The sequence below is a fragment of the Notechis scutatus genome, chromosome 3 (genome assembly GCF_049901735.1).
Source record: "Notechis scutatus isolate UNSWTSFEM ecotype Mainland chromosome 3, rNotScu1.2, whole genome shotgun sequence".
Lineage (NCBI taxonomy): Eukaryota > Metazoa > Chordata > Lepidosauria > Squamata > Elapidae > Notechis > Notechis scutatus.
Genome location: NC_142011.1, coordinates 68,587,811 through 68,600,237, shown reverse-complemented (window position 1 = coordinate 68,600,237; position 12,427 = coordinate 68,587,811). Strand labels below are relative to the sequence as shown.

The following is a 12,427-nucleotide window of genomic DNA, read 5'->3' as shown; positions in this document are numbered from 1 at the left end:
ATGCACCTTCGGTGTTCAGTCATGCCAGCCACATGACCATGGAGACATCGCCGGACATCGCTTTGTAATTGAGATGAGCACTCCCCCCCAGAGTCAGGAATGACTAGTACGTATGTGCGAGGGGAACCATTACCTTTGCCTATCATATAGAAACTCCCACCATTATTATTTGTTGACGGTTCTCTTAAACAACTGTTTTTCACCATGATAAGTAAAACCATTTGATTAGCCTTATATAATCAAACATTACCTCTAAAAGTTCATCTCCAATATGCATTCTTCCATCTTTTCCTGCAGGGCCATCTGGACTAATCCCCACAACAAAAATGCTCATGTGGGACCTATCCTTGTTGCCTGCAAGGCTGAGTCCAAGTCCATTCTTATCCTTTTCAAGTTCAATAATGTGCAATTCTCCAGGAAGTTCTGCATATCTTTGTCTGATTTTCTCTAAAAAAAAAAAAGAGAGAGAAATATGTAGTACGAATAGGAAAGCATATTCTATGCAACATAAGCAACTTGTCATATTTACTCAAAGAAGGGTACCATATGCAGAATCCGGCCTATTTCAATCGATCTCTTTTGGAAGGTTATCTCACTGTTCTGATCACCAACTCAATAGGAAAGGTACAATAAAAAAATGAATAAAAACCTCATTCTCTAAGTATCTGTTCAACCGTAGTTAGATAGGTACTATTGTTATAGAAGAAAGAAAAATTCCAGGGGACAGAAGAAATGCCAAAACAATTTTTAGGGAAACAAATTTAAAAGCAAGATAAGAAAACAAGAAGATATCAAAGAGAAGACAACCATAGAAAGCTAAGCTCTAAGACAGAGGGAGAGAAAAATTTAAAAGATGACAAGATTGCTTGGTTGCACCCTGAACAAGGACTTTCATACCATGGCATCTAGCTACTTTTAAGCAACCTGAATTTCTGCCAAGTTTTGCTTGGATGGAGCATCAATGAACGTTCAGAATAAGAATCGTACAGTATTAATTTAAAGAATGACACAAGACCACAAAATCACGTGGATGATTTTATCGTTGTCTGTCATGACTTCATCGGAGAAATGACTCCTCAGAGGAAGGAAACAGCTCCAGTAAACTGACTGAGCCACAAGCCAGGTCTTAATACAACATCCGGACCAGAATCAGTGCCATTAAATCAGGACTGTTATCTCATGCAGCCTATGTAAGATAAGATACGGTAGATAAGATAACCTTTGTTGTCCCTTTTCTGTGTGCACAATGACACACATTAAAATGAAATTCCAATGTCCGCTCTCAAACGAAGAAATTATGTATATTTTATACATCATTAAAAAGACAACGAAGAATGTTCTTCTTGCATCAACTCAGAATGTTCAGATTGCCCAAGAAGCTGCTGATACAGTTCTATAGAGGAATTATTTAGTCTGTCATTTGTACTTCATTAAGTGTCTGGTTTGGCATAGCAACCAAACAGGATGGTAGAGACTTCTACGGATAGTTAGGACTGCAGAAAAAAACCAATTGCAACCAGCCTGCCTTCCACTGAGGATTTGTACACTGCACAAATCAGAAAGAGGGCTGAGAAAATATCTACCGACCTCTCATATCCTGGACATCATCTATTTCAACTTCCCCCCTCAGAACACAATAAAGAATTCCTATTGTGTTCTGTTCTACTCTACTCTTGAATAGTATGTACTCATACAGTACACCCCCTCACACACACATCATCACAGTGCATTTTGAATACATATAGTCAGGGGTGGGTTTCAAAAAGTTTAGCAACCAGTTCTCCGCCCAGTTGCTGGATGGGCGTGGTCATGGTGGGCGTGGCCTAGTCAGCCTCCTGCACCATAGCGGGGTGGTGGTGGGTGTTTTCACCTTCCCCAGGTTCCGGAGACTTTCTTCGAGCGTCCGGGAGGGTGAAAATAACCTCCCTGGGGTCCGGAGGCCCTCTGGAGGCCAGAAACTTCATTTTTGTCCTTCCAGATCATCCGGGAAGACAGTTTTTTGCCCTTCCCGAGCCTCCGCGTGGGCCATGTACTTACCTGGGATCCAAAACTGGCCTCATGGGGACTCCTGGGAGGGGTGGGGTGGGTGGGGCCAGCCAGAGGTGAGATTTGCCAGTTCATCGAACCAGCCATAAAATGGCTATAAAATTAGATTCCGGCTCACCCAAACCAGAGAGAACTGGTTAGCAGTCCACCGCTGCATTTAGCAGAAAATCAACAATGATCAGCAATGTTGCCAGATTCAGTATCAGGTTTGATACCGAAGCTAAGTAAGCTAAGTAGCCAAGATCCTGCAACTAGATCAGGCATAATAAGCACCAACTAAATAAGAACAGAAAACTTATATCTTCTAATATTATGGTATCTTTTGAAATATAATCTGTTGATGGAAACAATATCTAATAAATTCAACCCTGTTAATCCAATTCTTTTTGTACTTGAATGCTGATCTAGGACCAGGATTTTATAGTTCTGGGTTTTATTGCTGAGAGCCTCCAAGAATTGTGTTTTAAGATGGGCAATCATCTCTCTTTCTCCCTGTGAGAATTTGTGTGTCTGTAAACCATACACAGGTGATACATATATATATGGTTTAATCTCTCATTCCATCTAAAAGATAATATTATCGGCAAATAACATTAAAATAAAAATAAATGTTTCTATATAAACAGTAAAGTACAATCTGACAGAAGAAAACCTATTAAATAAAATTACAGATAATGCTATAGTACAAGTCACTCAAAACACAAAGGTAAAGGCACTTCTACACAAGGATTCTGTGTCTGTCTGAGAGCAGCTCTAGGCTTTTGTGATTTTTAAATGAGGCCTGTGTTCAAAAGCGGAGCTAATTTGTATCTAGCTCTCCTGCAGTGTATTGGGAACAGCAGTAAAATGAATCTTCTTTAAAAAAAAGCTACCTTCTTACAGATAACTGAGGTCGGCAGGTCTAAGCAGAACTGAACCTATTTGGTACTTGGAAATGAGACCATTAAGAAATTCAGGGGCTATTCTGTCTACTGAGGAGTTTAAAACAGACAAAAATTCCTAGTGAATGGCAATGTTTGGGCCACCACATGTCCATCAAAAACATCACATAGACATGGAGTTCCGAACAGCTAAGCATAATTTGAGAGAGACGTTAGTTATATGTTCCTATGCAACTTATGGGCAACCCATTTTCCCACCTGTAGAAACCCAGAATATGGTCTCCAGGTTATTTTTCTGCTTTTTCTCACCCAACCTCATATATGACCAAACAACTGGACGTAGCATGAAGTAAAGGAAGTCAAGGAAGAAAGGACAGCAGCAACGCATCATATCCTTTTAAATATAGGAGGCTTTTGTTAGTGCAGGGAGGATCTATGCCATAGTTATGAATGATGGTCCTTGGGAGTCAAGCAGCCATTCTCAAGATGGCTCCAAGCAATACCACTCAAAAAATAAGGGCAGGGAAGATTAATAAATAGAATCCAGTTAAAAAATTCAATTAGCCTTAACATGTAGTCAACACTGATTACAGCATGCTTGAGGGCCATTTCAAAGATACATTGAAAGACTGCAATGAACAATACTGTGGTGTTATGTCACTCCTTAGCAGAATACCTCCCACTCATTTTAATACCTTTTCATTAAAAAAATTAGCCAATAAATACACAAGGCAGGATGTCCATTTCACTTTAGAGTTCAAGTATCCTATTGAGTCAATGGAATCAACATATCCTTTCAAACCAAATTCTATCATGATTATACTTTAAAACTGAAAATAACAAGTTGTTAACTAGCTGTTACTTCTATTCTATCTGGAAAAAGAGTCAGGTCCTGCCTGTAGGAGACCTAGACTTCGTGGGAAATAATTTATTGTTTTTATCAATGTCTTTGCCATTTCATGACTATTTTACTGTTCTCCTAAACTTTATTTATGGTATTGCCCACACTATATCTCATCAGATATCTCATCAATATATCAAGATATACATTCAACTATTTGCATGGTATAAAATAGTTATTTTAAATAAATTTAAAATAATAATAATTATTATTTATAATTATATAACATATTTTTGAATGTTATGTTTGATGATCCCATTAATAAATGAATCAATATTCATATTTCAAATACTGAACAAAGCAGAACACTTTCCATGCTACCATTCCTACTAAATAAATGATGATGGCATGAACTGCTAAAGTACACTGTTGTCAACATTTAAAAAAACCATAGGAATGACATTGCTAAAAAGCATCTATGTAATATTTCATTTATGTAAAATAAAAGCTTTTGTATGGGGGAAAAAAATGAAACAGGCAAAATTTAAGCAAATGTTCAAGGATATAATTGGCTATATTTTATATCCACAAGATACCATAGTTCAAAATCAAGTCTGAATAAATCTACAAATACTTAACTATGCTATTTTCCTATTGAACTGACTGAAGTTCAAGCTACTTGGATAAGGAGCGACATGTTTCAAACAAGAATGAAAAAAAAAATCCAGTTGCCATGATTCAAATTTCCAAGCAGTTTCTTACTGAATGTTGCTAAGCGTAGATTAGTACTTGTTACTTTTCTTAATAACTATGTTAAATCCTTCCAATTTATTAAAAAGCATTTACAAGAATAAATGTACTGTATATACATTTATGCAATATTACAATATTTAAATGTATCAGTGTTATGAAGACTTCTCCTTGGAGGTGATTGTGACAATTAGCAACAGGTTCTTACAAGTATTTTATATCATGCTACTGATTCTTGATTGGAACTAGTATAAACATAGTGTTAAACAAAATTCTCAAGTACTACACAAGGATTCTGTGTCCATTTAAAAGCAGCTCTGGATCTCTGTGATTTCAAAAGGATGCTTTTGCCTTTTGAATTGCCATTAATTCTGCAGCAACTTTTCATTTGTGCTAATATGGCACAAACTATCTGATATTTTCCCAATGAAATAATCATTTTCATGGCCTGCTTCACATGTAACACTTGTACAGGAATTTTAACCATCTTTTGTTGAATGACGTGTTGATTAATATACAGCACTAAGGCCTAATAGGTGAACTGAAAATAAACAACTTCAGTATGGTTTAGCACAATGTGGGAACCAAGCCAAATTTTCACTTAATATCACTGTAGAAAAATGTTTTTTTCCCCTTGCTACAATTTATGTCCTGCCTTTCTCCTAAGTGAAAAGACTAAGTGCAATAATGCAAAACTCAATAGAAGTAATATGATATAAAACAAAGAAGCCTTAGAACTAAATTATGGCATCTTTCTGAAACTGATATATACAATATGTCCAAATTCTAAATCAAATATTGAAACATTTGATCCAACTCAAAAGTGTAGATGAAATGGTGGTAAAGCCTCATTATGGCATGAATGGGTGATGAGCATGCATGTGTGTGTATGACATCTCCTAAAGCTAAAAAGGTAAAGGTTTCCCCTGTGCAGTTGTGTTTGATTCTATGGTGGTGGTGCTCATCTGTTTTCTAATTAAGGAGTCAGCATTGCCTGAAGAAACTTCCATGGTCACATGGCCGCCATGACTATATGCCAACGTACACAAAATGCTGTTAGCTTCCCACCGAAATGGTACTTATTTATCTACTTGTATTTGCATGCTTTCAAACTGCTAGGTTGGCAGGAGCTGGGGCAAGAATAGGAGCTTACCCCATCAGGTGGTTGGCAGATTGAGACTTTAGTACTCCCATCATATTGTAAGTTTGGGTACTTGGATCTCAAACTGCCAATCTTTCCATCAACAAGCCCAGTGTCTTAATTGCTAGGACACTTGTCCCCTTTGGTACTCCCTACATAGACATTTTATATTTAATGAATGCAAAGCCATACTGAAAATTCTGTATTTAATTTGTGTTTCACACCTGAAACTCTTCCAATCATAGTGGAAATTATAATTTACTGAATATGTACATGAAAAGCTGTACTCTCCATTTTTCAGTTAGATAGTAGTTGACATGACTTATGGACTACTCAGCAGGGACTCTTACATCCTCTCAAATTATGCCATTTCACTATTTTTTATTTATTTTATTTTGTCAAGCGATCATAAGATAACAGGTATAAGTATAAACATAGTTATGAATACATGAAATGGATACATATAAGAAAAATAAAAAGAAACAATAGGACAGGGACGGTAGGCACGTTGGTGTGCTTATGCATGCCCCTACAGACCTCTTAGGAAAGGGTTGAGGTCAATAGTAGAGAGTCTAAGGTTAAAGTTTTTGGGGAAGAAACCACAGAGTCAGGTAGAGTATTCCAGACATTGACTACTCTGTTGCTGAAGTCATATTTCCTACAATCAAGTTTGATGTGGTTTACCTTCAGTTTGTATCTATTGTGTGCTCTTGTATTGTTATGGTTGAAGCTGAAGTATTCATTGACTTCCTACATCTTTAGAATGAAGAATGAATTACAACCAGTTGCTTTCTATAAGGGACCTTCTTTGTGTAAAGAAATCTAACTCTAAATTACACTGTGATTAAATTATTTTAGATTGAGTGAATACACTGTGTTCCTTCCTTAAGTACAGCCTGAGCTCCTGAACTCTGCCTGGAATTTATTTGTAATAAAGCATTTTGACTTATCAGCCATTAAATTCAATAGTCCAGTTTGAACACACAGAATATATAACAATGGCATAGCAGAAGTCTTATCAGACAAATAAAAGAACAAAAGAAAGAAACAGATGGCATTAATTTTTCTCTATTAGGAATAAACAAGGCACAGATAGGAAAATTAGGTTAAATTTTTCTAGTACTAAAACAACATACTTTTCAATAGCACAGATGAAAATAAAAACATTCCTATTTCTTCTCTTCTACAGATCAATTCTAGACTTTATTTTAGGTATTTTATTATCCTGTTATTTAAGGGTACAGTTATTCCTATTTTTTCAATTGCGTAGGAGGGTTGTATGTAGAATGTATTTGTGCCACAAGAATGGCAATATACAGAATGAGCAAGTATAAATTTAGGAGAAGTGATGATGGACCCAAGCAGGTTGAATGAAAAACATCAGCTTCAGACCACTTCTTCACTCAATTTATTGTTGTAAATAATTTTCCTTTAGTGTTCCTTATCTCATATATATAAGTGTGCACAGAAACATGCAAAGCCGTCACAATAAAATTGACCAGCACCTATCTGAAGATTGTATAAAGCATATGAACGTTTTAAATGTTTTGAACACCTTATTGGAAATGTAATTGAAATTATAGAATAAGATTGGAGACAGACGTAGTTAGAATCTCCTTAACTCCTGTTAGTATGCCACCTTTACGGATGGCTAAGCTTGGATCCAACCAAATATAGGCAAGCAACATCTTTGTACAGTTACAACAGGTCATTTAGCCACCGTTCAAAGTTACAAAGGCAAGAAAAAAGCAACTTATGACCGTTTTCCACATTTACGACCTTTGTAACTGTGATCAAAATTTGAATGCTTAGCAACTGTCTCATATTTATGAAGTTTGCAATGTCCTGGGTTCGCATGATCACCCTTTGCAATCTTCTTATAAGCAAAGTCAATGAGGAAACCAGATACACTTAACTGTGTTACTAACTTAAAAACAGCAATGAATAACTTTAACAACTGTGGTAAGAAAGATCACAAAATGGAGCATATTCAGTTAACACATGTTTTGCTCAGCAACAGAAACGTTGGGCTCAATTATGGTTGTAAGCTGAGGACTACCTGTATTCTGTTCTTAGACTGATAAGATTCATTTCAATTTGTACGCTACTAAGGAAGGCATATGGAAAAAACATATCATACCATCATGTTGTCTGCTACATTGACTTAGAACTTAGAGTAACTTTTTTGTCACTTGGAATGTACACAAATTGGCATACATTAAAATGAAACTTCATTGCAAACAGCTCTCAAAGGGTCACCACCTCCAATATACATGACATAAACATGTCAAAATAAATAAACAAATACAAAATTATGCATATACCCACATATATTATGCAACACAGAGAAACAACACAGTCTAGTTCAGATGTACATGGTGAGAAAAACGAATCTTTGTGAGTTTTCCAGATGGATGGCATAAGGAACAAAACTGTTACAGAATCTCGTAATCCTGCTAGAAATACTTTGAAACCCCCTCCCACAGTCCGTGGTGTCTCTAACAATGCTTTGAGCTCTAAGCACAAAGCGCTTATAAGCACTATCCTGAATAACAGGAAGCAAGCTTCCTATAATCTTCTTGGCTGTCCTTATCACTCTCTGAATGAACTTTCTATTTGAGGCACTACTGCCATCAAACCAAAAAGTGATGCACTTTGTTAAGACGCTCTCAGTTATGCCTCTGTAAAAAGTGGCCAGGACAGAAGGATCAAGGTGAGCTCTCCTATCCACCACAGGAAATGCAGACAATGGTTTGCACACTTCACTAAGGATAACATGTGGAGAAACCAGTTCAGATTGTTACTTATCTGCATCCCCAGATATTTAATACTGTTGACCACCTCTACAGCTGCTGAGTGGAGTTTGACTGCGCTGAGTGGAGTATGACTGTGCTATAAAAGACCACATCTTTTACTGCTCTGGTTCTATTAATGTTTAATTTGTTAATCTCTTTTGAATTTTCTAAAAATCATTATTTCTTGAAGCCCACTTTAGGAACCCAGCAATTCCCCCTCCACAATGGCATTAAAGTAAAATAATAGATGACTGAATATATGTATGCATTCAGACACAAAGGATCCCTCAATTCTGTACTTTAGTATTTCCTCCTCTAAAAGTCACATGTCGTACAATTTATTGAAGTAAAGGGTGTTTGCATAGAGCTAGGCTACAAAGCTCTTCCCTTAAAATTAATGCTTGTTCCACTAGAATCATGCACTCTGAGGTTAAAGGAACTCTTGACTTCAACAACCACATTTCTTATCAGTGCTCATAAATGCACGTATTTGCAGACCAATATTTTCTTTAAATTCCCAGATCACTAGTATAAATCTTATACTGGTTGTATATTTGTCAAATATTTTCTCAGTGTGCTGACCTTGCCAACATTTCAGTATTTTACTGATTCTCGGCCTTTAACATGTATCTTAGAAGACAACTGTCTTATTTACTGAGCATTAGAACAAATGAATTTCAGACATTTTTGTTCATCCTTCCTATTTTTGCCATTGTCTACCCTACCCTGCAGTTAGGGTAATTTTTCAAATGCAACTTAAATAATGGGAAAGAGTTAGCCTTTGATTTCACAAAGAATTCCATTATCTACTTTTATGACCATATCATTTACACAAGGCAATAACAGTGCTTTCTTTTTTCTATACAAAGACTTCTGAATGTTTTTCCCTATGAAGTAGTGGAGTTATTTAATATCTAGCAGACAAACCTTATAAAACTTATTTTATCAGGAGTGGAAATATCACATTTTGAAACATTTTGCATTATCTTTATAATTCACTATGTACTATAGCACTTCCAAAAAATGTAGATGTAAGAGGGAATGGGCAAGTTTGGTTGTGTTGTTGGATCTCACCCATAAAGAGATCTACAAAAAATTACTGTTTCTTTCCTGCATAATATTTCACCAATTCATTAGCAAGACATTATTTTTCTGAAGAGACCAGGAAAACAAAATTCTGTACTGTTTTTATACTTGGCCCAGAGGTTCTGACCAGTTCTGGAGAACCGTTAAGAGAAATTTTGACTGGTTCGGAGAACTGGTACCAGAAAATTTGAGTAGTTCGGAGAACTGGCAAATACCACCTCTGACTTGCCCCGCCCCATCTATTCTCTGCCTCCTCAGTCTCAGCTGATCAGCTGGGTCTTCTTTTGCGGCCCTGCCCAGGAGAATGGAGCTGGAAAGCAGGTTAGTGAGGTGGGGAGGGAATGGGATTTTGCAGTAAGCTTCCCCCAGGAGTGGGGAGGGATTAGAGATTTTACAGTGTCCTCCCCTGACACGCCCACCAAGCAACGTCCACCAAGCAACACCATGCCCACCATGCCATGCCCACAGAACCATTAGTGATTTTTTTTGAATCTCACCACTGACTTGGCAAAATGTTCCTTCAAAAAGAAAAAAGATATGTCTTCCTCTGAACAGCCATATATAATGAGCCTTAAAAATTATAGAAAAAAGAAATAAGAAATTCTGTAGGCTTCATTCTGATAAGAGCCGTGGTGGCACTGTGGTTAGAACGCAGTACTGCAGGCTACTTCTGCTGACTGCTGGCTGACTGCAATTTGGCAGTTTGAATCTCACTAGGCTCAAGGTTGACTCAGCCTTCCTTAACCACTTGTGGTTCAAAATTGTTGTCCCGTTGAAATAAGCAAGAATGCTATTGAACTTTCCTATAACTTGAACAATCTTATCTTAGAATAACCCAGAAAAAAACACATGCACTCAATTTTTTTTAACATTTATCAGCTAACAAAATAGGCAACCCTCAATAAGTTTATAAAATGTATAAGACAGAAGCAGAGTAGCTGAGCATTTTCAGAGCCAGCATTCTTAGATTGATAGCAATTATAATGAGGAATTTTATAAAAAAAAACCTCTAAGCTCATATTCTTATTTTTTTAAATTTTTATTCTTTAAAAACAAAAAAATACAATCCTTTGACACTTACATTCTGCTACCCCTACAGAATAAAAATGCTGAACAAAATTTCAACAGCAGCTTCTTATCACATGCTAAACATTTCCCTATTGCCTTCCGAGACGTAGTGTAAGGCAACCACATCTGTTTCTGCGTTCCAATAACATTAAGAATAATTAAGTTTTATTATTTTAAGCAAACACAACAATTAACTGATGCTGTCAGCTTCACAGCCGTTCAGTAAGCTCATATTCTTATAAAGATATTTAGTTTTTGAATATGTTATGTTGTACTATACAGTAATTTTTTTGTTGGCCATCCCTAGTTGTTTAATCTAATGTTATTTTTAGTAGATGATTTTACAAGTATTATATATTTATCATAAACAACTTTAGATTAATTAAGTGACATACATACTGCCAGTACTGATTGCAAAAACAGTTATTTAAAAACATAAATGAATTATTTAATTGAAAGCACGTTATAAATTCCAATTTAAAAAATTCAGAGATGTAGTATATATAAAAACAAGAAGAGTTACACAGTTCATTACCAATAAATTGGAAGAAACCATACAATCTGCACTTTGTTTTGCATTTCATATAGAACGTGGAACATTTTCTTTCATGATTTTTGGAAAGCAAAGTCATTGATGGTACCATCAAATAAGAAGCATGAAATCTGTTATTTTTGGTGCAAATAGCTTTTAGTTCAGAAAACAGTTTTATATCTTTGTATCCCCTGTTCAATCTTGCTCTTCTACAACTGTGAAAATGTCCTTTCCTCTGGGCTATTTACAGTATTATCATCATTTAACTCAGATAGACCTGTAATAGGGCTTCCACATCTGGGAAAGCCAGTGGAATTATATGACTTTTTTGTGTAGGACTCAAATGAAGAAAAGAGCAGACTAGGAATGTTCACTTGCAGTTCACTGGGGAGTTTTTCTCTGGTGAAAATATGCAGTGGGAGGAGGAAGAATATGAAAGGATCCAAGGGGGACCATCTCTACTTCTTCTCCAGGGCCTACCTCAACTGCATTAAGTCTGTGAATTACACAGTATCTCAATGATGCGCTTATCAAAATGTTATACACACTTTATTAGACATCCAGACACCAGATTCTTCAGGCAAACTGTTTTGATGTTTCACCAGCTCATTAAACACCTGCTGATTAGGCTCCTGATCTGTCCCTTGTTACATCCCAAAATGTTTCCCTCTGGAATAAAGGCATATCTCAGTTATACTCTCTTCCTTATTTTTTTTTCCCAACAAGGTATGCAAAATATAATAATGCAGTCCAAGGCTGGAAAGAAATTATATAGAAGCAGTTAGGACAGCTTCCATCTATCTAACAGTAAAGTAGTTCTCAAAAGCTTGAACCAAACAACCAATCTGAACTTGAACTACACCAATTTGGTATGGCTGGAGGAGCTGGCAAAAGAAAGATGGCTTCAGGGATGTAGAAAAAAAAAGTGTCCCAGAAAAACATACTGGAATAAATTTCTATGTGATAATGTTGCAACTACTTCATTCTAAGCTCTTCCCTCTAGGTAGCAACACCTTCCCAATTTTGGTGCCATTCAATAAAGTTTCTATGGTTATCAGCAACTTTGAACAAATATTGAACCCTTTCTGCAACTGACACTTTCCCACTATCTTTAAGCTTCTTTCCCCATTGCATTTCAAATATGTATTTATATTTGAATCATAAGTCTAAAATGATATTGGAAGGGGACAGTACATTTCCTTCTTTTGCAGTGGTGGTGGCATTGGGTGGTGCTAATTTCTGGTGGTATTAACAATGCTTTGAGATTAAAAAAAGCAGATTACTAAT

General features: G+C 36.3%; 1 protein-coding gene across 1 annotated transcript in view; it reads right to left on the bottom strand.

Annotated features, from left to right (window-relative positions):
• Positions 1-12,427, bottom strand: part of PATJ (PATJ crumbs cell polarity complex component) — a 165,981-nt gene that overhangs the window by 55,625 nt on the left and 97,929 nt on the right. Inside the window, exon 29 of the mRNA XM_087960374.1 lies at positions 251-447. Within this exon, the coding sequence (XP_087816500.1) occupies positions 251-447 (197 nt within the window). The remainder of the gene's footprint in view (positions 1-250; positions 448-12,427) is intronic.